Raw genomic sequence first — 21,273 nt, 5'->3', positions numbered from 1 at the left:
TTAATCGAAATACAGATCGCCACTGAATGGAGTTTTATTTGCAGATTAACATTAAAATACTGTCACCATAGAAGCTCACAGAGCAGTTCATGCCGACTGTCTGCGTTATTCTGAAGTACAAATACATACATAAAAATACTGACTGACTGATTGATTGATTGATTGATTAAGAAGAGAGTTTGCTGCAGTCTGCAGGTTGGAAGGAGAGCGTCTGCTTGTCGAGGTCGAAGAGCATGTGGAAGTTCTCCTGCTGCAAGCTTCCCAGGACGCTCAGCTCCGTCGAGTTTAGCCGCGCCGAGCTCAGCATGGCGAGGCACACCGTGCCGTTCTTGTAATCCAGCAGATAGTTCGACGGCGGCACCGTCAGCGCGGCGGCGCCCTGGAACGTGAACACGAGGTCCGGCGCGCTGCTGGCCGACGCTTTCGGGAAGCAAAGGTCGAAGGGATCCACTGGCGTCGCCGTCGGTGAAGCGCCCACGGCAGCCGTCACCGCCTTCTTCACGGCCTGGTAGGCTCCGTCGACCAGGAAGGTGACCGGCGAGAAGGTGTCGAGGAGGACGGTGCTGCCGCTCGGCGGCAGCGGGATCACCACGTCGCCGGCTTTTAGCCCTTCCAAGTGGATCTTGTAGTAGTTGCTGAGGTCGTCGCCGGAGGTGGTGACGAACGGCGTCGAGGCGCTGTTGCCGCCGGCCAGCTTGGCGGAGGAGCCGAGGAACAGCGCGCTGTTCTTACCGGCGTCGTGCGGCGCCAGGCAGTACGAGAACGCGGTGACGTTCGTTTGGGCGACGAGCGACCACGGCGTCCTCCCTAGCCCGACGAACCCGGAAGGCCCGCCCATGGTGTCGATGTCGCTCTCCACGACGCACCCGAAGGCGAGGCTCGCCTTGGCCGTCCCGACGGCGAACGTGTCGACGCCCACCTTCCCGACGGTGTCCCCGGCATTGGTGGATGCCGCGTACGTGCACACGTTGCCGGAGCAGTTGCGGCTGTCCTTCGGGACGGACTCGCAGAGCGCGGTGCCGCACGGCTCCGCCCGGTAGGTGCTCGACGCGGCCGGGTCGAACAGCGGCAGGTCCTGCCCGAAGCAGCGCTGGCACTGCTTGCACTGCGTCCACACGAGCTCCCCGGCGAGGTCGATGACCGCCGACGCCGGCTGAGGCGGCGTGCCGACGGTGAAGTTCGCCACGTAGTTCAGCTCGGCCTGGGACCAGTGGATAGGCACGACGGCGCCTCCTTCCGTCGCGTCGGCGAGGAGGCGGCCGCGCGTGGCTTGCTCTAGACCTCGCCGGAGGCCGTGCACGCGAAGCGCCGCCGCGCGGCGCGGGGAGAGCGAGCACGTCGTCAGAGCGATCAAGCACAGCATGAGCAGTAGCTTTGCTGCCATTGGCCTTCCCATGATCAAGGCAACTGTTCGATATCAATCAGCGAGCTAATGAGATCGAAATCGATGCTAATTTGGAGAGGAAGGATTAGTGATCGTGGCTATGATGGATCGAAGTCGACGAGGGCTAGCTAGGGTTTATATAGGGACCAAAGCTTCCCGTGATTTATTGCATGGAGGAACCAGGATTCAGGACGAAGGAAGCGTTTGGTTGGAAAACGTAAACGTTAAACGAAATATCTCATTGTTAATTAGGTGGATCTACAAGTTGTGAGATAAGGATGTTGATACTATGATCCACTGGTTCTATCCATAAATATAAATTTTTTTAGCTACGATGGATGAAGGTGCATGGTAGGTAGATCATATGCACGAACAATGTGTTATTTTCTTATAAGAATTTTAGATTTTCTGGATTATTTGATTCTGTGGTGTCTATTTTAAACATAAAACAATTGAATTTATTGTAAAGTTCAAATTTTACTTTAAAATGGTGAGATAGAAGCTTTTATATAGAAAATTTATACATGAGACATACATTTTTTACTTTTTAGATAATGAGCATACATTACATCTCCGGCCTTTGTTAGGCATATAGTCACTAAGCGTTAGAACTGAAAATATAACATGTTTGCTATTTGTCATCCGCTTGAAATTTTTTTATCTATCAATCGATTTTTCTGTCCATTAGATTTGTTTTAAGATTTGTGCTTATTGTTCACATGCTACTTTGTTCGACTTTGTTTGTTGTTGTTTCATTTCAATTGAATGTCTAACAAAATTGTTTAATGGATTCAGTTGTTTTAAACGATTGATTAATAGGTGTCTCCAAAATATTAATAAGGTTATGGGACAAACACTCAGCTTTGTCTAATAAAAGAGAGATAAAATAACATTTTTAATTAGGAGCTTGAGAGGCATTCCAACCAAAATCTAAAACACATGCATGGTCAGAAAAATACAGTGCCGAAGTAAGTGAGAAATGGACGAGCCACCACTTGAGCCTTGATGGAGTGGTTGATCCTATCCTATTTATAAATATCTCCACTAGTTGAACAAGTTAATTAATTTACTGGAATATGCTTATTAGCTATGGAATTTACGCTCAGCAACGTGCCAAGTTTGATTGGCTAGAGATCGCTGAACATGTGTCTCCATTGCGTATTTGCGTACGACCTGTTCGCACAGCTCGATGGGCCCTTGTTTGCTAGGAAATTTCACGAGGCATCGACCGCGTTAAACCGTAGCAGAGGCTCCGATCAGTTCCAAAAATTTTTGGTATTGAAGTCGACAGATCGTATATTCAAAGTATTAAACGTAGTCTAGTTATAAAACAAATTATAGATTCCGCCTGAAAAACCGTGAGACGAATATTTTGAGTATAATTAATTCGTCATTAACACATATTGGTTACCGTAGTATTTATGGCTAATTATGTACTAATTAGGCTAAAAAATTATCTCACGATTTTCCTCATAACTGTGTAATTAGTTTTAATGTTCATATATATTTAATGCTTCATTTAGGTGTTTAAAGATTCGATGGATGTTTTTGGGAAAAGTTTGTAGGAACTGTTAACCGGGCCTTACTTCAGCCGAAAACTTTTTACATCGTTGAAACGACAGTACGCCACCGATCGATCGATACAGTTACCTACAACGGTGCGATTTTGAACCTTTTCTCTAATAAAAAATTTCGTAACAGAACAGAATATATCAAAATTGAAGTTAGTTTTCTGAATTTATTTGAATTTGGTGTGGTTATCGTGATATTACATTACCGTGTGCGTGCAATCACATTAACTCGGTGGTTTAGGGAGTTATTGTTTGGTTTTTACGAAGAAAGCCAAATGACATATTTACAAACGAAAAATAATTTATGAATAAAATTTTTATATATGTAAACTGAAAAATAAACTTTGGTGGAAATCTCAAAATCAGCTCTAAATTTAAGATTAAAAAATTAAAATTTGGCTTATAAGTATAAACAAAAGCGAAAAAATGAGGCGTTAGAAAACCGTGGCCGACATACGTATTAATCCAGTGTAATACCGTATAGCCGTCTAGCACCACCGTATATGTAAATCATCCATATTCGGTTGTATTAATCCAGTGTAGTACTGTGATTTTGCACAATTATCCTAGGGATGATGTTTGGCTTTTTAAGGCCTTAAAAATCCAAACGATATATTTACAAATAAAAAATAAACTATAATAAAAATACTCTAAAATTAGGGTTGAAATTTAAATCTTGGTGTATAAGCATAAGCAGAAACGGAATGATAACTATTTTTGGCCTTCAAAATGTATTAAAATATAGCAAATTTTGGCCTTCAAAATGTATTCAAAAAATATAACTATTTCTGCAACTACATTATCTTTTCGACCCATCATAAGCTTCCGCTATTTGATTTCTCCACATTCCCTTTTCTCAAATCTCAGCCGGGCAGGCTTCATCCATTTAGTTCCACTTAGGCAGCATTTAGATTGTAAAATTTTTTGCAAAAAATATTTCGTCGCACGTTTGACCAGATGTTGAAAGCGGTTTTTGGACACAAATGAAAAACAAATTATAGATTCCGCCAAGAAACCGCGAGACGAATTTTTTGAGCCTAATTAACCCGTCATTAGCACATGTTGGTTACTGTAGCACTTATGGCTAATCATAGCCTAATTAGGCTCAAAAGATTTGTCTCACGATTTCCCCTATAATTGTGTAATTAGTTTTTTGTTCCATATATATTTAGTGCTCTATTTATATGTCTAAAAATTCGATGTGATGTTTTTGGAAACTAAACAGGGCCTTACTCTCGTCATGCTCTTGCCCAAATCTAAAACTTTCTATATCTTGTGACAGAGACGGTAAATTCAACTCGTCACTAAATAAATCTGGCAGACCGAAACAAGAGCATGTTTATTTGCATTAACAAATATACTCAATTTGGTTGAAGTGCACGCAAAATAATAGTTAGTCAAGCTCAGTTGTTGAAGCCTTGAAATTACGAGGGAAATCAACGAACGAAATTCAGCTCTACCAGCCAGAGTCTCTGGATGAGGCCACGAGGCCCACGACGGCTTCAAAAAAAAGTATGAGTATTTCTCGTATTTTTTATTTGACGTTGTTTAATTTTTATATTTGTATTTTGATCATTTATCTTATTTTATAAAAATATAGTTATTTGTTATGATTTAATTTATTAGTACACTTTAATAATAATTTATAATTTTATATATTTATAAAATAAATTTAATGAGACAAATGGTTAAAATTTAAATGGTGCTCATGCTACGTATACCACCGGTCCGTGGGGCCTTTGACACGCACTGACATGGCTATGAGCTCATACCTGTGTTCTTTCGGTGATGGCGATGAATGATAAAAGATTGCTTAATTTTCTATAGCTATTTAATAGTATAAATGATAAAAATAGTAACCATAAAGTTAAAATTCTATTTTAAAAAGTGAGATTATAAACTTAAAAATCTACATTAAAAATGAGATGATAAAAAAATCGTTTAATAGTTCGACAAAAATATACCTGCCATCCTGTAACATGCCAAACAAACAAACGAACGCAGAAGGGCCACTCTCCGGTACTAACTAAAACTGTAAAACTGTACATGTAAAGGGATCACATGCCAAATATATGCTAGCCTACCAAACTCATTCAATTCATTCGCGACTAATTTGAATTGTAATTTAGGAGTAGAACTTATTATGATTTAATACAACTCATTTGTTATGGATAATTATATTATTTTTATTACACATTTCCCAAACTTTCAAACAATGTTCGTGAAAAATATCTATATAAAAGATTACGCTCATACCTTTAAATAAGCACCACACATTGGATAATCAATCAATCCAAAATTTTCAGCTACTAAGATTTTCGCGCTCCGATCTAAAATATAACAACTTTTACCATTTAATATTTTCTTCTATTCCTTTGTAAACCAATGATAGTCATCTCGTATTTAGTTTCTTCATATATTTTATCATCTCATCCAATCATCACTTATTTAGATTGATCATTCTTGATTAGCGAAGAAACCCTATAAATCATCTTATCTATACTTTTAAAAGCCATTACAGACACGATATTGGAATGACTCCAACTCCTTAATAATACAGTTCTACGTGTTTTTGTTGTTAACGCAACTCACGTTTCACGTAGGACAGACAAGTGTCTGAGGTAAGCTCCAGAGAATAGAATCCATCCTTACAAAGTGACCTTAGATACAAACATCTCATTTTTTTACGTTTAAAAGCCAAAATTTAAATTTTCAACATTAATTTTAGAGTTGATTTTAAGATTTTCCACCGAAGCTTTAGTTTTTGAATCGCTAAGAATACATATATAATTTTTTTATTTATAGATATGCTATTTGACTTTCCATAAAACAACTGTCACCCTAGAGTGTCACGTAGAATGACCCTTATCGTTCGGCTATTTCTATTTGCAAAAAAGAAAAAACAAGAAAAAAACGAAATTGACTATCTGAAACCGCCTTGCCAGCTGAACGTGGCACAGGCGAGTGACTCGCTCCATTCGTATTTTTAGCTGGTAACGTAGCACGAGTCACCCGCTCGAGCGGTTGATTAGCCCCAAATCTTTTTGCTACATAAAGATGAAAACGGAGATGTTGACTTTTATGATATATATTTAATGGTATTAATAATAAAACTAAATGTTATAAAGTAAAAATCTATTTTAGAAAAATAATAAACTTCTATATGTATATAAACTTTTTACAAAATATATACTATGGAAGGATGCGTGACTTCAATAAAAATTGATCGTTGTATAAATAAATGCTCTCATATGAACTATATTTAATTTAATGATCTCATATGAGTTGTCTTTAAAGTATTTATGGTATTAATGACTAAAGTAGACTATAGTTATATGAGTTGCTCATAAGAATAAATAATCTCATATTCTTTTCTTATTTATGACACAGTTTATTTTCTATAAGTACTGTGAAGTTTGTCACAACTCATACCATCTATAATAGGTCATATATATATATATATATATATATATATATACTTCATGATCTTTATACGCTGTCCCGCCCGTCCTAAAAGCGGAGAAAAAAAATCAACTTCTAAGAGCAAGTTTAATAGTATAGCTAACTACTAGCTCCAATTCATCTGTAATTAATCTAATAGCCAATTCATACAATAGCTAGCTACAAAACATTAATATACGATCCCACATGTTATATACTCATTTATACCTCTCTTCTCTTTCCCTCTGATCTCTTTAAACCTCTTATCTGTTTATGCTTATAGCGTTTCTGCTCTAAGAACACAGCCAGGTGTCCGAATTTCGGCCCAATCCGTTGGAAGCAAAGGGGGACAAATCGACAAGAAGCAAGCACCCATGGCCTGCCGGACGCGCAAAACATAAGAGAAAAAAGAAAAAAAAACAAACAAACGCCTCAGTAAACCTACTGCTCTATTCGTCACTCCAATTTAGGATTAGCCCCCAAATCTCACCCACCCTCCCTCCCACCAATCGCGTGGCGGCGGATTTGCTCCTCCTCCTCCTCGTGGTGCAGCCTCGCTGGCGAGGGAGGGGACGGCGAAATGCGGCGCCACGGCGGCGGCGGGGACTGGAGGAGGCGCGAGGCGGATCCCGCGGAGCCGTCCTCGTCCCACGTGTTCGACGGCGACGGCGGCGGGTGGCACCAGGCGGCGATGAAGGCGGCGGCGCGGGGGTCGTCGTCGGGGGACTCGCTGTGGCAGTGGCGGAGGCAGGGGCTCTCCGAGGTGGTGCTCGCGTGGTCGGTGGACCAAATCCTCAACAAGGACCTGCTCCGCGACAAGGTGACGCGCTGGCTGACGTCACGGCATCCTCCTCCTCCTCCCCTCTCGAGTCGAATTCGGCTCCCGTGGAGCTCGTGTCAGTGGGGATTGATCGGCGTGGATCTGATGAAACTCGTTTAAATTTTGCGTCATCAATTGGTTGGGACTTGTTCGGCAATTTTTTTCCCCACTTGTGAATTGCGATGAGGTCATTTTGGGTTCACGCATTGTGCACAAGTAGCTGATTTTGTGTAGAATCGGTACTTGTGCGTGATAGCCTGCAATAGTGGGTGCCATTGATGCGCTTGCCGAAGTTTATTGTTGTGTCATCAGAAGCGGGTGGCTGCAAATCGTACGCTGGTGCGCTTTGAAGTTTGCGCTTTTCAGTTTCTGGTAGATCATAGACGCACCATTCTTTTTTGAATCAGTAGCAAGTCATTTACTGTTTATGCTTTGTCTGGTAGTATCTGAAATATACCTAGATTTCAGATATAGGTATGTTGTGGACTATGACATCAACCTCATCCCTTTTTTTGCCAGTGGAAAGAATATAATTGAGCTTTCATAAGTCAAAATGTTAATTGCACTAAGAATGGAACTAAGGAATTAGCATGACTGATTTCATGTGGTTAACTTCTCTGTCAACTCATTCTTTTCCTTTTCCATTAAAATACTATGGATTCATGGAAGGCATGTATTGTTACAGGTCACTAAGATCCCACAAACATTCAGCAGCATGGAGCAGTACATGACCTCATTTTTCGGTCCACTTTTGGAGGAGGTCCGGGGCGACATGTGTTCAAGCATGGAGGACATTTCCAGAGCTCCATATGCAAGTGTTCTATCTGTAAATGCAATGAGGAAAGGGAAAGGATTGTATGAGATCAAGCTTGACAAATGGAGGGGAGTGTCTCATGGTTGTGGTATAGGTATAGATGGCTACAAACCTAAAGCAGCAGACGTGCTACTGATTTCAGAAACAAGACCGACGAGTCAATCTGATATTCTCAAACAGTCTAAATCCTGTGTCATTATATGGGTTGGTAAGGTCCAGGGTAATAAGATGACTGTCAAGGCATCCCGGAGGATGGAGACTGGGGTTCATGGAGATGAACGACGGCAAATGGGCATTAACAGGTATGATAAGTTGTATGAGGAGGGTTTTGACAAGTCCTGGGAAATGCTGGACCAAGAAGCAGTTGCTCCAGAATCTAGCAATTCATTTTTGCATGCTAATGGCCAGAAAGAACATTCAAATGTTCGAAAGTGCTTTGAGAAGTGTAATGATCTAGAAGAACAGAATGAGATGGGAATTACTGGAAGTTCATCGAAGCGATGGTCCTTCTATGCTACCTTCCTGACTAACATGATAACATATGACCGTGTTTGGGTGGTGCTCCGAAGGGGTTTGACAATGGATTCAAAAATCATTCTCAGTATGTTCAGCAAAAATAATTATGTGAGTTTTTCAGTTACAATGTTTTCTTCCATTACTAGTTTGTGTAGATTAAAACATTAACATGTGAGGAAGTAAATGTAATTTGACAGGTGATTTTTGATAATCAATTTCGGTACCTACCATAATATATCTGTTATAAGTTATGCTTGTTCATTTTTATTTATTTTCACACAATTGACCTATATTTTTTACTCCATAAATTTGTGCACTCATTGCTGTTGCAAATGATACACCCTAATAGTGTACTCATATACTGTTTTATAACTTTTTTAAAAGACCACTTCTCGGATTATACCCTATTCAGACCATTTAAAATATCTTGATTAACCTCAACCTCATATGTTTACTGTTGCAAATTGATCGCCACCTGTAGTTACAATGCATGTTATAACTTAGTGTAGCTCGTCCATATCACTGTGTTGCCAGAATTGAACTTGACATCAGGCCTTGTATATATTATCACTTTTCAAGAGATATATTTGTTATTATGAACAATTAGTTGGCACTTCTATTGTAAAAGTTGAATGTGAATGTTCTGTATGCTTCTTCATGCTGTTTCAGACTCTGCAGTCTCATCTTTTTGCTTTTTACAAGCATACGCGAAACAGCTTATTAATGAATTTAGCTTTTAAAATTCAAAGTTTATCTTATAAGCATAAGCATAACAAAAAAGATTGCGGGGGGGGGGGGGGGGGGCTGGTGTTTTCTCTTTGCACTCTATGCAACCATTGTGTCTCTTTACATTTTCCTATTGAACACTGAGGTTTTTGAATCAATGTTGTAGGCTACAGGGCATTGTAAGTACTGCAGAAGCAAAACACATGATGAAATCAAGGATGATCTCTGCAACTTTAAGCTGAATGACTCACAACTTGATGCAGTAGCAAGTGGTATTTCGGCAAGTGAATGCTGTCACAACTCTTCGGTGGGGCTAATTTGGGGCCCACCAGGGACAGGTAAAACTACAACAGTTGCGGTGATGCTACACATGCTTTTGATGAAGGAGAAGAGAATTCTTGCCTGTGCTCCAACCAACATGGCTGTCTTGCAAGTGGCATCTCGTCTTATTGAACTGATTGGGGACTTCTCTTCAAGTCGTCGTTATTCATTTGGTGACATTGTCTTATTTGGTAACAAGGACCGAATGCAGTTTGGAAAGGAGTTGTCAAAAGTATATTTGGATGATCGTGTCCATATACTATTGAGGTGCTTCAAACGAGAAGATGGGTGGAAGAAGTGCGTGGATTCTGTCATGAAATTCCTTATAAATTGCATGTCTCGTTACCAAATGTCCCTAGATATACAACAACCGAACAGTGATGGATGCAATCTTACCTTTAAGAAGTATTTCACAAGTAAATTCAGCACATTAGTAAAAGAATTAGCAACGTGTATTGCTACATTCTTTGACCATCTTCCAACAGATTCCTTGGGCAGGAATTTTGATAGGATGATGTTTGCCAAAAGTATGTTAGATAAATTGCAAGAACTGCTGTGTGCAGATGATGTCTCTGATGAGCTTCTTTTCACAATTTTCAAGCCTTCTGACGAACATCTTGACTCTCCTGTTAGCCATGACCTGACAGATGATGCAACTGTTGATCTTCACGACCATGAGATCTCTCTAGATAACCCTTTAGAGATAAAGTCTCTCTGTATCAAAACTCTGATGAATCTTTCAAAAATGCGGCTTCCTTGTGAAGACAATGAGAATTCAATTCGGGACTTATGCTTGAAACAAGCAAAACTGGTATTCTGCACCGCTTCTAGTTCATTTGAGTTGTTCAGACTGCAAAGCGTGATGCCTATGAGCATCTTGGTTATTGATGAGGCTGCACAACTAAAAGAATGTGAATCACTGGTCCCTCTCTTGCTCCCTGGGATAGAACATGTTCTGCTGATTGGAGATGAAAACCAGTTATCATCATTGGTAAAGAGTAAGGTGGTATAAGATTATATCTAAGGCCATGTTTTCATTTACCATGAGTATATTGTTTCCAGTAATCATTCTTAAACTTCTATAGCTGTGCTCATATTGTTTCTTTACTGCTACTTTCTAGATTGCAAAAGATGCTGACTTTGGCCGAAGTCTGTACGAAAGGTTGTGTACAATGGGTTATAGAAAGCATTTGCTGGAAGTACAATATAGGATGCACCCTGGCATCAACAAATTTCCAAATGCCAACTTTTATGATAATCGAATTTCTGATGGTCCCAGTGTCAAACAGGAAGACTACGTCAAGAGTTATCTCCCTGGCCCTATTTATGGTGCTTATTCATTCATTCATATTGACAACGATATGGAAATGCTTGATGAACTTGGCCAGAGTTCTAAAAATATGGTTGAGGTTGCTGTAGCAGTCAATATTGTTGAAAGACTTGCAAGAGGTATGACAAAGGGCTAACCGGCTAAGGTCTCAAGTCTCACTTAGTTATTGAAAGAAAATATGACTTGCCACATTGATAACCTACTTGCTGTTGTTTGATAAGCTGCTGACTTGCTTGATATATTGATTACAGCTTTGACACTAGCTAGCATATAACTCTTTTACACATTTTCCATCACCACCAGTATTTTCAGGGCTAACTTGGACATGACTTTTTACACATTTCCGTCACCATCAGTGTTTCTTTGTTCAAAAGTAGTCTGTACTCTGTTGATAATGGGAAGAGGTTGAAACATAAATTTTACTTTCCTTTGGTATTATTCTGGACATATGATGAAATCAAGTGATCATGTCCTTTTTTTCTTGTCACTGTCTCCCATCACTGTAACCCCTCTCAGGATTGGCACGTTGATGTTTCTGTGCACCTTGATCACTGCAATACTCTTCTGCATCCATCTCTAGGAACTCCCCAACGTGTCCACCAATTTTCTCCCCCATCTCCTTGTTCATGAACCCCAGGGGAACATATGATGAAAATAGATGTCAAGTGACCATGTGACCATGTCATATCCATCAATCAAAATGTTGGATGTCACATGATGCTAGGTGTTCAAGGGAACATGAAATTTGACCATGTCCTATCCATTAGTAAAAAAAATTGAACATTTTTTCTACTAAGTTAGGGCCATACATGAAATATGAGTAACATGCTTGGTTAGTTAGTATCGTTACTTATGCATTTGTGTGGGTGAGATTCTTTCTATTTTCATAAAAAGGCAATATTCTGAAATTGATTCTCTTATGAAGTCCATTAACCGGTACCCATAACTCTGGATTGGATAAAGCTAATCAGTGTTTGTATGGTCCCCAATACTACTGCAGAATGCTCTGAAAAGAGGCAGCGAACCAGCCTTGGTGTGATATCTCCATATACTGCCCAAGTAATTGCATTGCAAGAAAGACTTGGAAAACAGTTCAAGAATCATGAGTTTCTGTCTGTTACAGTAAAATCTATCGATGGATTTCAAGGTGGAGAGGAGGACATAATATTGATTTCGACTGTTAGGTCCAATAAAAATGGGAAAGTAGGATTCCTCTCTGATGCTGGGAGAATTAATGTGGCTCTGACAAGAGCAAAGTATGTTATCTTAATTTAGTAACAGTTTAATCTCAACTCGTTATTTCTACTACTATGCAATTTCAAAAGCTGCTATTTTCTTGACCTCAGGCATTGCCTTTGGATCCTTGGAAATGGAACCACTTTGCTGGCAAGCAATTCAATATGGGCAGAATTAGTACATGACTCAAAACGACGTGGATGTTTCTTTGATGCCCTTGATGACAAGAATTTAGCTGAAACAATTATGCTTGCAACCAAGGAGGAACAACAGAAGAACCAAAGAGAACAGGTAATAAAGTGGAAATGCTTCTTTTGTCGAATGGTAGGGCTTTATCATGTTTGTTGGGGACGTATTTACTAACAGCTTGTGATGGTTCCCTCAAACGCAATATGCAAGTGTAAAAGCATGATGTCATGATGGGTGAGGAGCGTCACTGTCTCGCTTCTCTCTCTCTCTCTCTCTCTCTCTCTCTCTCCTGCTTCTCTTGGTGAAGCAATGTAGGCCTTGAAGTGTGCTGAGTGGTGCCCAGTGTTCTTAAGGCGACCAACCCCTGCCCAATTGCCTAGGTGACGCCTAGGTTTCTAAGGCGAGTGTAAGGCGATGCCTTACACGCACGAGCATATACCAGAGAATTAATTATATTTTCAATTGGAATATGAAAATGAGGTAAAAAAGTTAATGAGTCAACAAGAACACTAGGCAGTGGCGACACTTTGCTTCCCAACGGCGCTTAGACGCCTAGGTGATTCTTTAAGAGCCATGGTGGTGCCAGTAACAAATACATTCTGATCTTTATTAATTTTTTTGTGGATCCAATTTCCTAAAATAGCTAAAATGTGCATCAAAGACATTGTGTGCTGGATGTGTTAATTTACTTTGCCGTTTGTAGTTCTTTATTCAGTCACATGTCAGATCATGTTATTTAGGAAGAATGTCCTTTATACGCTCCTGCCAATTGTAACTTTTAATAAGATAAACATGCTGACATCTTTTCTTGCAAAAAGTTATATTCTTTTGAAATCCTTACAATTATTTGTTTACATGTCAGAGGAATGCATGCAATGTAAGTCGATTGTCATCTGGGTCATCAAGGCATGATATAATTGGTGTTGGCAACAGTCGACCAATGAGATGGAGTCACTTTGTAGGTTCTGGAGACACAAGGAGAAGCAATGGCTATGATTCACGACTAAATGCATGTCACACAAAAGAGGACATGCACAGAACACACTTTCAGCGACACAAGTCCTATAGTGGTGACTATTCACAAGTTGCTCCTCCTAATCAATATTTGCGCAATGGCTACAGATCTTCCTCTAACGATTATGGTTATCAGGATTTGTTTAGAGAACATCCAAATCATCGTTCTGGTCTGGACTCCCATACCAGAAGTTTCCATGAAACCATGTGCAGTACTTCTCAGACAGGTAATGGGAGGTTTCCTTATTCTGGATCAATTCAGAGGGAAAAATCACACAGCCAAACTAGCATTCTTGGTGAAAGGCAACCTTTAGGAGGTGACTGCAATACAGGATTTCAGAAAGGGGCTTCTGCTTATCCATGTCAGCCCAATTCTTCTGAAATTAGGCTGAATACATATGAAACCGGTGCTCCTGAACTTCAAGGTATGAATAAGCACAGGCAGTTCAGCAGTCATCCACGACAAGCACCATACAGGACATTTGGTGCTTGGGGTAGAGGAAGACATCCATACCATGACAGAGGTAGAGGAGGATGGTATGAGCGGACAAATAACCATCGGATGGAAGAACCTTATAGTCAGGTGCAGAATGGCACCTGTAATTTGCCAGATACTATGCAGCAAGGGATGAAAAGAAACTGGTGCCAAGCAGAAGCATCAGATTCACCACACCAGGGCAATGCAAAAATAAGATCTGAAAGTGCTGATCAACCTCATCAGCACGATCAGCATGGAGTTTATGAATCTGCGTCTCATAAACTGCCTGCAATTGAGTTGGGAGATGCTCCTGGACAGCATGAGATGAAAATAGACAGCTATGAGACAGAAGCATCAGACTCACCCAAGGGCAGCACAAGAGCAAGGCCTGAAAGTACAGATCAACCTTATTGGCAGGCGCAGGGTGGAGCTGCTTCCCATGAACTGCCTGTCCCTGAGCAGGGAGGTACGCCTAGTGACTTGTGCGAAGAAGCATGCCCCCAAAGCAACACATCAGGTTCACCAAACAGGGGTAGTACTGAAGTTGCACCCGAAGGTGCAGAACTACTTCATTGTCAGGCGCAGCCTGACGGTTCTGGAGTTGCTTCGCACGAACTGCCTGTTCCTGAGCAGGGATGCACGAAAGGGAACTTGGCAAATGCTGAACCTGGCCAGGTAAAGACAGAAAAATAAAAGCTGAAAGCGTTGAGAGCGACACTGATAGCTTAGACTTTTGAGATCAGATATAGCCATATAGATTTCCTCTTTCTTTTTTTATCTATATAGGATATAGTCTTGTCATCTTCCCCTTTTGGTTTATATCCAAAAATGTGTATAAGCATGTAATGTGTAAATCTTTTTGGTTCCTCGACAGTAACCTAGGAGCTAACCCGACAAGCAATGTGTAGATGACTATAATTCATAAGAAAGGGAAAAAAAAGCGAAGAGTTTTTGGGGGCAAACAAAAATATTGTTCCATCTGATCCTACTGTTCAAGTGTTCATGTTGTTTATTTAGGACTAAACTGGCAAAAGGGTTGAAGCCAGCGCTCGGTATGTGCTTCTTCTTGTACAACATCCAATTATTGGTGATGGACAGTATACATAAACTAGTGTGTTGCAGGTGTGGGAATCTGCAAGACTGCATCAGAGGAGAAGCTGACCACTCAGATCTTGGATGAAACCAGTACTGAAAGTGCAGCCTGTTCGGCACAATGGTAAAAAAATGCACAAATATGCGAGCCACGGCCCCACGGTTGCAGTGATCCGTACGGATGGAAAGCACTCTGAAGAACAAAGGTAGTGTATATATAATATAGATATAAGCTACATTTTCTAAATCTGTAACACCACCAGATTACATTTTTACACACGACAGTAACCTGGGATTCTAAAGGCTTCCTCGTACAAAAGCAAGTGTGGTATCTTTCACATTGCCTTTTCTGTATGTACCACGCTGTATAGACTACTCATAAGAAAACCATTCTTCTCTTCCTGCCAGGGCTGCACTAATGGATTGGATGATACTGTGTGATCCCACGTTTTGGCGGCAGTTTTCTTAGAATGAATAGCACCAAAGCTGAAGGTACGATCTCAACCAGCTGCCAAAAAAAAAAAAAAAAAAACAGTGACTTAGTGGCAAATAAGAAAACTAAACGAACACACTCTTATGGACGTGGTTATAGATAGATCTCTCCTTTTAGAATATTTGCAACATTAATCTAATACAAAACTGGAATTCATGGCGAATCAAACCAGATATAATATCGTCCTTCAATGGCAAGATCTATTTTATCATGTATCAACACAATATTATTCATGCTCCTTTGTTAAATTCTTCCCATATTTTGACCCTTTCATAGTTTACAAGTCAGCAAAATCTTAAAGCTGATGTAAGTTCTACTGCATAAGTTGAATGCTTAAACATTTTGACAAAGTAAATGAATGAAAGCATACCAAATAATAAAAGAAATTCAGAATTGGATGGTTCAGAACATCAAGGTCAGCTGCTTTATCAAATGCGTTGAAACACATCTGCCAGATAAGTTCAACTTAGTACCTCTCTTGTTATACCAAGATAAATTGTTGCACAACATGGCTTCAAAGAAATTCCACAAACTTACCATGATGCATCTGATCAAGAAACAAGAGAAGCAGATTGTGGTCACATAGCCAACCTACGTGAAGGGATTCAGGATTAACATATAGTTTGGCACAAACTAGCCTCCAAATTTCAGACTAATAGAAAGCAAGTATACCTCCTGCAATTTCTTCTGCCGTCCTTTTGATTCAACTGGGAAACGTTGCAACATCAGGAATAACCTACAGTAATAAACAGAATATCAGGTTAAAAAGGGTCACTCCAGGCTGTGCTTGGTACAAGCTTCCGAGTAATAGAATATGCTAGGGCCGAGTGATTCAGACTAAGGAAATGTACAGGCATGGGAAGGATATTGGTCATAACCTAAATTCTAGTGTAGAAAAGAGCTGAAGGGCACAATAGCAAGCATACATGCTCACTGACACATTCTGGTGAGTGGTGACTCAAGCATGTTGTTATTACTGAATGCAAAAGAAGGCCTAGAACTTACCATCCAAGTAATAAGGCATACACTGTGGCATCACAATGATTAATTTGTCACATGGTACAAGACAGTCCCATATTTTCTGACCAGATCTAGTTTACGACCCAAACAATAAAATACTTATCAGAGTAGTGCTGGAGCTAGAGAAGTATTACCTTCCACCATAGAGAAGAAAGCCAAAAGCTGCAAACAGTGATACACCTAAAAATATCGCATATTTATTATTTGAGAAGATGAAGCAATTGGCAAAAACAAGCATAACGATTTAGCATGCCTGAATGTATGACAGCTTTGTCACCTGCTACTCAAGTTATCTCCTGACCAGGAACTAAGGCTTATATGTAGATGGTTTCCAAAGTTTAACTTTAGCATACTACGGTTACTCCTATTGCTCCTAGCCAACACTCTACAGTATATCTGTTAACACTTTCCATAAGTTTTCAATTTACAATATTCTTTCATTAACAACCTATATAACTACATTTAGTAGGATGCATAAGCCCTAAATTCCCTATGTTTACTTGAAAACATATGAACTGCTAGGGAGGAAAGCACACTGGGATTCTACCTGCAAAGAACATCTTCGCCAAAATGATCATAATTCGAACTGGTTTCCACCATAAAACCACCCATAATATCATCTGAAAGGCATGAATAATTATGTTATTTTGTGGGTACCCAATATGTTACTCCATATGGAGTACTTATTTTCATGTGTTAACTGTTAAGAAGATATAAATAGAATCAGACACTGTTGACGCCAAATCTAACAATCTGACGTGTCTCACACGAAGGCCTGGGAGTCTAGTCTCATTCCAGTGCAGGACCTAAATCTTAGATTTAACTGAAAATAGGCGCGACGGTCAATTTGACCATACAACTGACAAGATATGAGAGAGAACAATGTTAAACCCAAAGTAGCTGACCGATTTTCTAGCTGATAGAACTTTAGGACCTAGCCGATTGTTGAAATCAACCATAAAGGAATTTGTGTATAACAAAGTAATGTAAACAACCTTCATCGGCTAGGATGAAATATATCTCCTAATGAATCATGCTATTTAATAAAAACAATCTTAGAAGATCGAATCTAACCGAGACAGTTCAAGATTGAGACCAATACTAGCCAATTCAACTAGTAGTTATTATTTAAGCATGAGTCGATTCAGTTATTTAGACAATCATAACGGTGACTACCTATCCTATTACATAGAAGTTAAAGTATGCACAATACATATCAAGCCGATAACCACTAATCACAATCTCTAAAAATTGGACCGAACCGAGATAGTACAAGATTGAGATTGGTGAGAATAGACTCAGATTAGGACTAAGCAACTTTAGCCAACAATTGATGTTCCAAGGTGACCTATTGTCCTAGATACCTAAATTAAACAAATTTCTTGATAAACATTAGTATTGTTAAAAACAATCCTGATAGATCAGATCGAACCGAGATAGTAAGGATTGAAATCAACAAAACATGATTTAAACTAGAAACTTGTATGAGTTTAGACATCTAACCAATAGACCACTTGGGTAAATTATTGGCTAAAATTCCAATAAAACGGTTCATATATACGTATGAGTTGATCTAATTTGTTAATCATCAACAAACATAATTGATCGAATTGAACCGAGACAGAATTAAGCTTGGTGTAACCGCATATCAAAACCAAGTCGATAATGTATACGATCTGTGATTGGTAAACTGCAAGTATTCTAAGCATGCATAGCATTTTAGATAATAAAGGAACACCGGGTAAAACCATCGAATAGGTAATTTAGAATATCAAACTTAACTGAGGAAGTACTATCTAATCTATCCGATGGGGGGACAAAGCCGACTTATATCACAAGAGTTTGAACTTAATCAATGCAACCTTACTTCGACAACTCGCTCCGTCGAAAGTGTGTGGCGATGCCCGAGAATAATTGTTTGATATGAATCTGTCCTAACATGGATCGATGGTGTACATATTTATACCCTCGGCTTCAGGGCTAACCTTAATTACAAATATCCATATGGATTCGACATGCCTTGTAAGATATTATCTATTCTACCATACGGACCGTTGTAGCCAATCTCCTCTTGGACTTCATCCTTAATACGACCTCTAAACCCCAGTCCGATTCGGACTCTATCCACTGTTACCTCCCTGCGCTATCCGATTGCCTTTTCTATTAATCGATTTTGACCGAATCAATTCCCTGTCCAATTCATCTTTTATCTCTAACGGTCGTTCATGCCAATTTTTGCTGTTAACAAACATGTATGGATTGCATTCCCCAATAACTAAACCAGGAACATCTTCAATGCCAGTTGGATGACAATAGTAGTATGACACACTAGGAAGGTTATTTAATGGGGACATCTTTTCATCAGAAAATCAAAGAACAGCAATTATAGATGTACTTCATAGTTGGTTTACAAGGAATCTGCCACTTCATCAATCACCTTCTATATCAAGTAAATGTACGGTGTACCCCACTATATCAACTGAAGGTATAATGGGCAAGAAAGTACAGTAATCATGTCTACCTCCTATCTGATTGGTCACAAGGAACACTATCATAACCATCTGAAAGGATTTCATGGTGTCAAAACATTACTTTATGCAACATTAAGATGCAGCTGAGGTCAATGGTCCACCCAACATAATACCAATGAGTACAGTTCACATGCGAATTAATTCATCTAAACTATCAAGTGAAACAGGAAATATTCTTCAGGAGGTTACCTGAATTGCATAGATCACAGCATTGATCCAATAGAAAGTCGGCCTAAGCCCATCGGTTGACATTGCACGTGCCTAGTGAAGAGCATCAGACATTAACAGGTGCAAAAGGCAATGATAAAATGCTACAAGAAACTGCAAAGCATAACCCAGCCTAGCACCTGGTAATAAATCTCAGCCCAGAACAGCACCAAAAGCGCGTACGTTGTGAAGAATGCGAGCCCAGGCATATCCAGAAGCACATGTTGAACTATCTACACCAGAGCATTGTTTAAGACCATAACTTTCAATGAATTCTAGCACCAATCAATCCATCAAATTAGCAACAATTCACAAACCTCTGGACGTATGAGCTGCACATTTCTTCGCAGCACAAACACTATAGATCGCACTGCAAACATAAACATCTAAGCATTAAGCATAGATCAATCAACCAGGGTGCCAGACCAAGCACCCAACAGAGGCAAGCAAAGCAAAGGAAACAGCAGAAAATGTGTTTGCTACCCACCGCCGTTCACGAGGAAGTTGAGGAAATGGAACACCTTTTGCGTCGTCCACCCGTATTCGGGCACCCTGCATTCGATTCGGATCAATTGGACCTACAAGAGAAATCACGACTCCGCCTCAGTATTCCCGTCAGAAATTCAGGCAGAACGCAGAAGCCCCCACCCCAAGTTTAAAATCGAGCGCACACAGATCACCGCAGCGGAGGTAAAAAAAACCAATCAGAAACAGATAATACTGAGCACCCAGACAGATGCTGAGATGCAGACTCCATGGATCGTAATAGCAGAGGAGGCGAGGTGGCTGGCTTACCAGCGCGACGGCGGAGACGAGGCCGTAGAGCAAGGCGAGGGCCTGGAAGATGCGGTCCTGCCACAGCGGCGACTCGTTCACGTCTCGCCACCAGCTCACCGCGCCGTTCATCGCAGACGAGGCCGCCGCGCCGGCCTCCACCACCTCCAGCAACCCCCTCATCATCGAGATAGAGAGATACGGCGTGGATTTGGGGAGGGAGCTACGTGGAAGGCGAGGCGAGGGGGGAGCTCCCTCTTCTAGAGGATTCGAATCGAGCTTGGATTTCCCCGGGGGGGCTTCGGTTTCCGTTCGCGCGGAGGCGAGAGGAGAGGAAGGAGAAGAAGGTTCCAGCCTTCGTCCTCCGTGTTCGTCTCCTCCCGCCACGTGTGCAGCGTGCGTTTGTGGACCCGGTCTACGGTGGTGGGAGACGCGCGTGGCGTAAGTACGGGAAGGGAGGGTGGGCTCTCGGTGTATGGACCAGGTGTAGGGGCGCTTTGGTTGGACGGTCCAGCTCGGCGTGGTTTTTAGTTTACCGCTTTAGCTTTTTCATCAGTTGCGGTGGCTGGGCCCACCGGACAGAGTGTGCACCGGTGAGTTAACCATGTTCGCACGTGTCCTAATCAGGCCGCCGGTGCCAGGTCATTAAGGATGTCTCTGGTTGCATGCATGCCAAAAGAGAAGAAAACAACAACGCTGCGACCAATATAATAATACTAGTATTCACTAGGAGATGAGTCAGCAAAGTAAGAGCAGTAAGAGCAGGTATAATAGATAAGTCAGCTATAAATATATTTTAATGAGATAAGAGAGGAGAGAGAAGAGAAGTGTGCTACTAATTTGTAGCCAGCTACACACGGGCTCCAAGACGTAAGTCAGCTATAAGTATATTTTAATGAGATAAGAGAGGAGAGAGAAGAGAAGTGTGCTACTAATTTGTAGCCAGCTACACACGGGCTTCAGGACAAAATATCTGTATGACATGTGGGACTATGTATCGATATTTTGTATCTAACTATTGTATGTATTGACTATTAGATTGACTAGAGATGAATTGGAGCTAGTAGTTGACTATACTATTGAACTTGCTTTAATAGAGCCGTATAGTTTGCTAACTTTTAAGTAGTGTTTTTTTATTGAGATAAAAGATTATTTAATCTTTATTGCTAGTTTATTTCATAAAATAAAATAAACTACTGTTAAAATAAAAATCTATTTTAGAAATATGAGATGGTCTAACTTAGAAACATTTCTATAAAAATACACTATTAGCAGTTGAAAAACGTGCGTGTATACCGAGGAATTGTCTACGCTGT

The 21,273-nt window shown here is 40.5% G+C and overlaps 3 protein-coding genes across 5 annotated transcripts; 1 reads left to right on the top strand and 2 right to left on the bottom strand.

The window, feature by feature from the left end:
• LOC102718112 (aspartic proteinase nepenthesin-1-like) lies at nucleotides 1-1,479 on the bottom strand. Its single transcript, XM_006661945.3, has one exon. It carries the CDS (start codon nucleotides 1,394-1,396, stop codon nucleotides 167-169), a length of 1,230 nt encoding a protein of 409 aa, XP_006662008.1. The 5' UTR covers nucleotides 1,397-1,479; the 3' UTR covers nucleotides 1-166.
• A 5,214-nt stretch (nucleotides 1,480-6,693) lies between these two features.
• On the top strand, nucleotides 6,694-15,441 carry LOC102717830. Of its 2 annotated transcripts, none has more exons than XM_015841848.2 (8): nucleotides 6,694-7,216; nucleotides 7,902-8,654; nucleotides 9,439-10,596; nucleotides 10,715-11,042; nucleotides 11,924-12,179; nucleotides 12,270-12,450; nucleotides 13,211-14,515; nucleotides 14,963-15,441. In XM_015841848.2, the coding sequence occupies exons 1-8, from the start codon at nucleotides 6,977-6,979 to the stop codon at nucleotides 14,999-15,001; spliced, it is 4,260 nt and encodes a 1,419-aa protein (XP_015697334.1). In that variant the 5' UTR covers nucleotides 6,694-6,976; the 3' UTR covers nucleotides 15,002-15,441. The 2 variants fall into 2 exon arrangements, with proteins under 2 accessions (XP_015697334.1, XP_015697335.1); XM_015841849.2 differs by having other exon boundaries at nucleotides 6,977-7,216; nucleotides 13,211-14,892.
• On the bottom strand, nucleotides 15,128-20,294 carry LOC102704092 (tobamovirus multiplication protein 3-like). 2 transcript variants are annotated; one of them, XM_040528294.1, is made up of 11 exons: nucleotides 19,979-20,292; nucleotides 19,671-19,761; nucleotides 19,501-19,553; nucleotides 19,324-19,416; nucleotides 19,166-19,237; nucleotides 16,993-17,065; nucleotides 16,580-16,625; nucleotides 16,098-16,161; nucleotides 15,963-16,016; nucleotides 15,796-15,873; nucleotides 15,128-15,440 (listed from the first exon to the last, which is right to left on the bottom strand). In XM_040528294.1, the coding sequence occupies exons 1-11, from the start codon at nucleotides 20,141-20,143 to the stop codon at nucleotides 15,348-15,350; spliced, it is 882 nt and encodes a 293-aa protein (XP_040384228.1). In that variant the 5' UTR covers nucleotides 20,144-20,292; the 3' UTR covers nucleotides 15,128-15,347. The 2 variants fall into 2 exon arrangements, with proteins under 2 accessions (XP_040384228.1, XP_040384229.1); XM_040528295.1 differs by lacking the exon at nucleotides 15,796-15,873 and having other exon boundaries at nucleotides 15,329-15,440; nucleotides 19,979-20,294.
• Nucleotides 20,295-21,273: the final 979 nt, after the last annotated feature.

Source organism: Oryza brachyantha, chromosome 10, assembly GCF_000231095.2.
Source record: "Oryza brachyantha chromosome 10, ObraRS2, whole genome shotgun sequence".
In the NCBI taxonomy this organism is placed as follows: domain Eukaryota; kingdom Viridiplantae; phylum Streptophyta; class Magnoliopsida; order Poales; family Poaceae; genus Oryza; species Oryza brachyantha.
Note: the sequence above shows the minus strand (reverse complement) of the source record. Positions and strands in the feature narration are given on the sequence as shown.

Coding starts and splice junctions, on each gene's coding strand:
- LOC102704092 (XM_040528294.1), bottom strand. CDS start 20,143: ATGATGAGGGGGTTGCTGGAGGTGGTGGAGGCCGGCGCGGCGGCCTCG. Junction 16,017..16,097: donor GGCAGAAGAAATTGCAGGAG/GTATACTTGCTT, acceptor CCCTTCACGTAG/GTTGGCTATGTGACCACAAT. Junction 15,441..15,795: donor TGAATTTCTTTTATTATTTG/GTATGCTTTCAT, acceptor TTTTTTTGGCAG/CTGGTTGAGATCGTACCTTC.
- LOC102718112 (XM_006661945.3), bottom strand. CDS start 1,396: ATGGGAAGGCCAATGGCAGCAAAGCTACTGCTCATGCTGTGCTTGATC.
- LOC102717830 (XM_015841848.2), top strand. CDS start 6,977: ATGCGGCGCCACGGCGGCGGCGGGGACTGGAGGAGGCGCGAGGCGGAT. Junction 7,217..7,901: donor AGGACCTGCTCCGCGACAAG/GTGACGCGCTGG, acceptor GTATTGTTACAG/GTCACTAAGATCCCACAAAC. Junction 14,516..14,962: donor CAAATGCTGAACCTGGCCAG/GTAAAGACAGAA, acceptor AGTGTGTTGCAG/GTGTGGGAATCTGCAAGACT.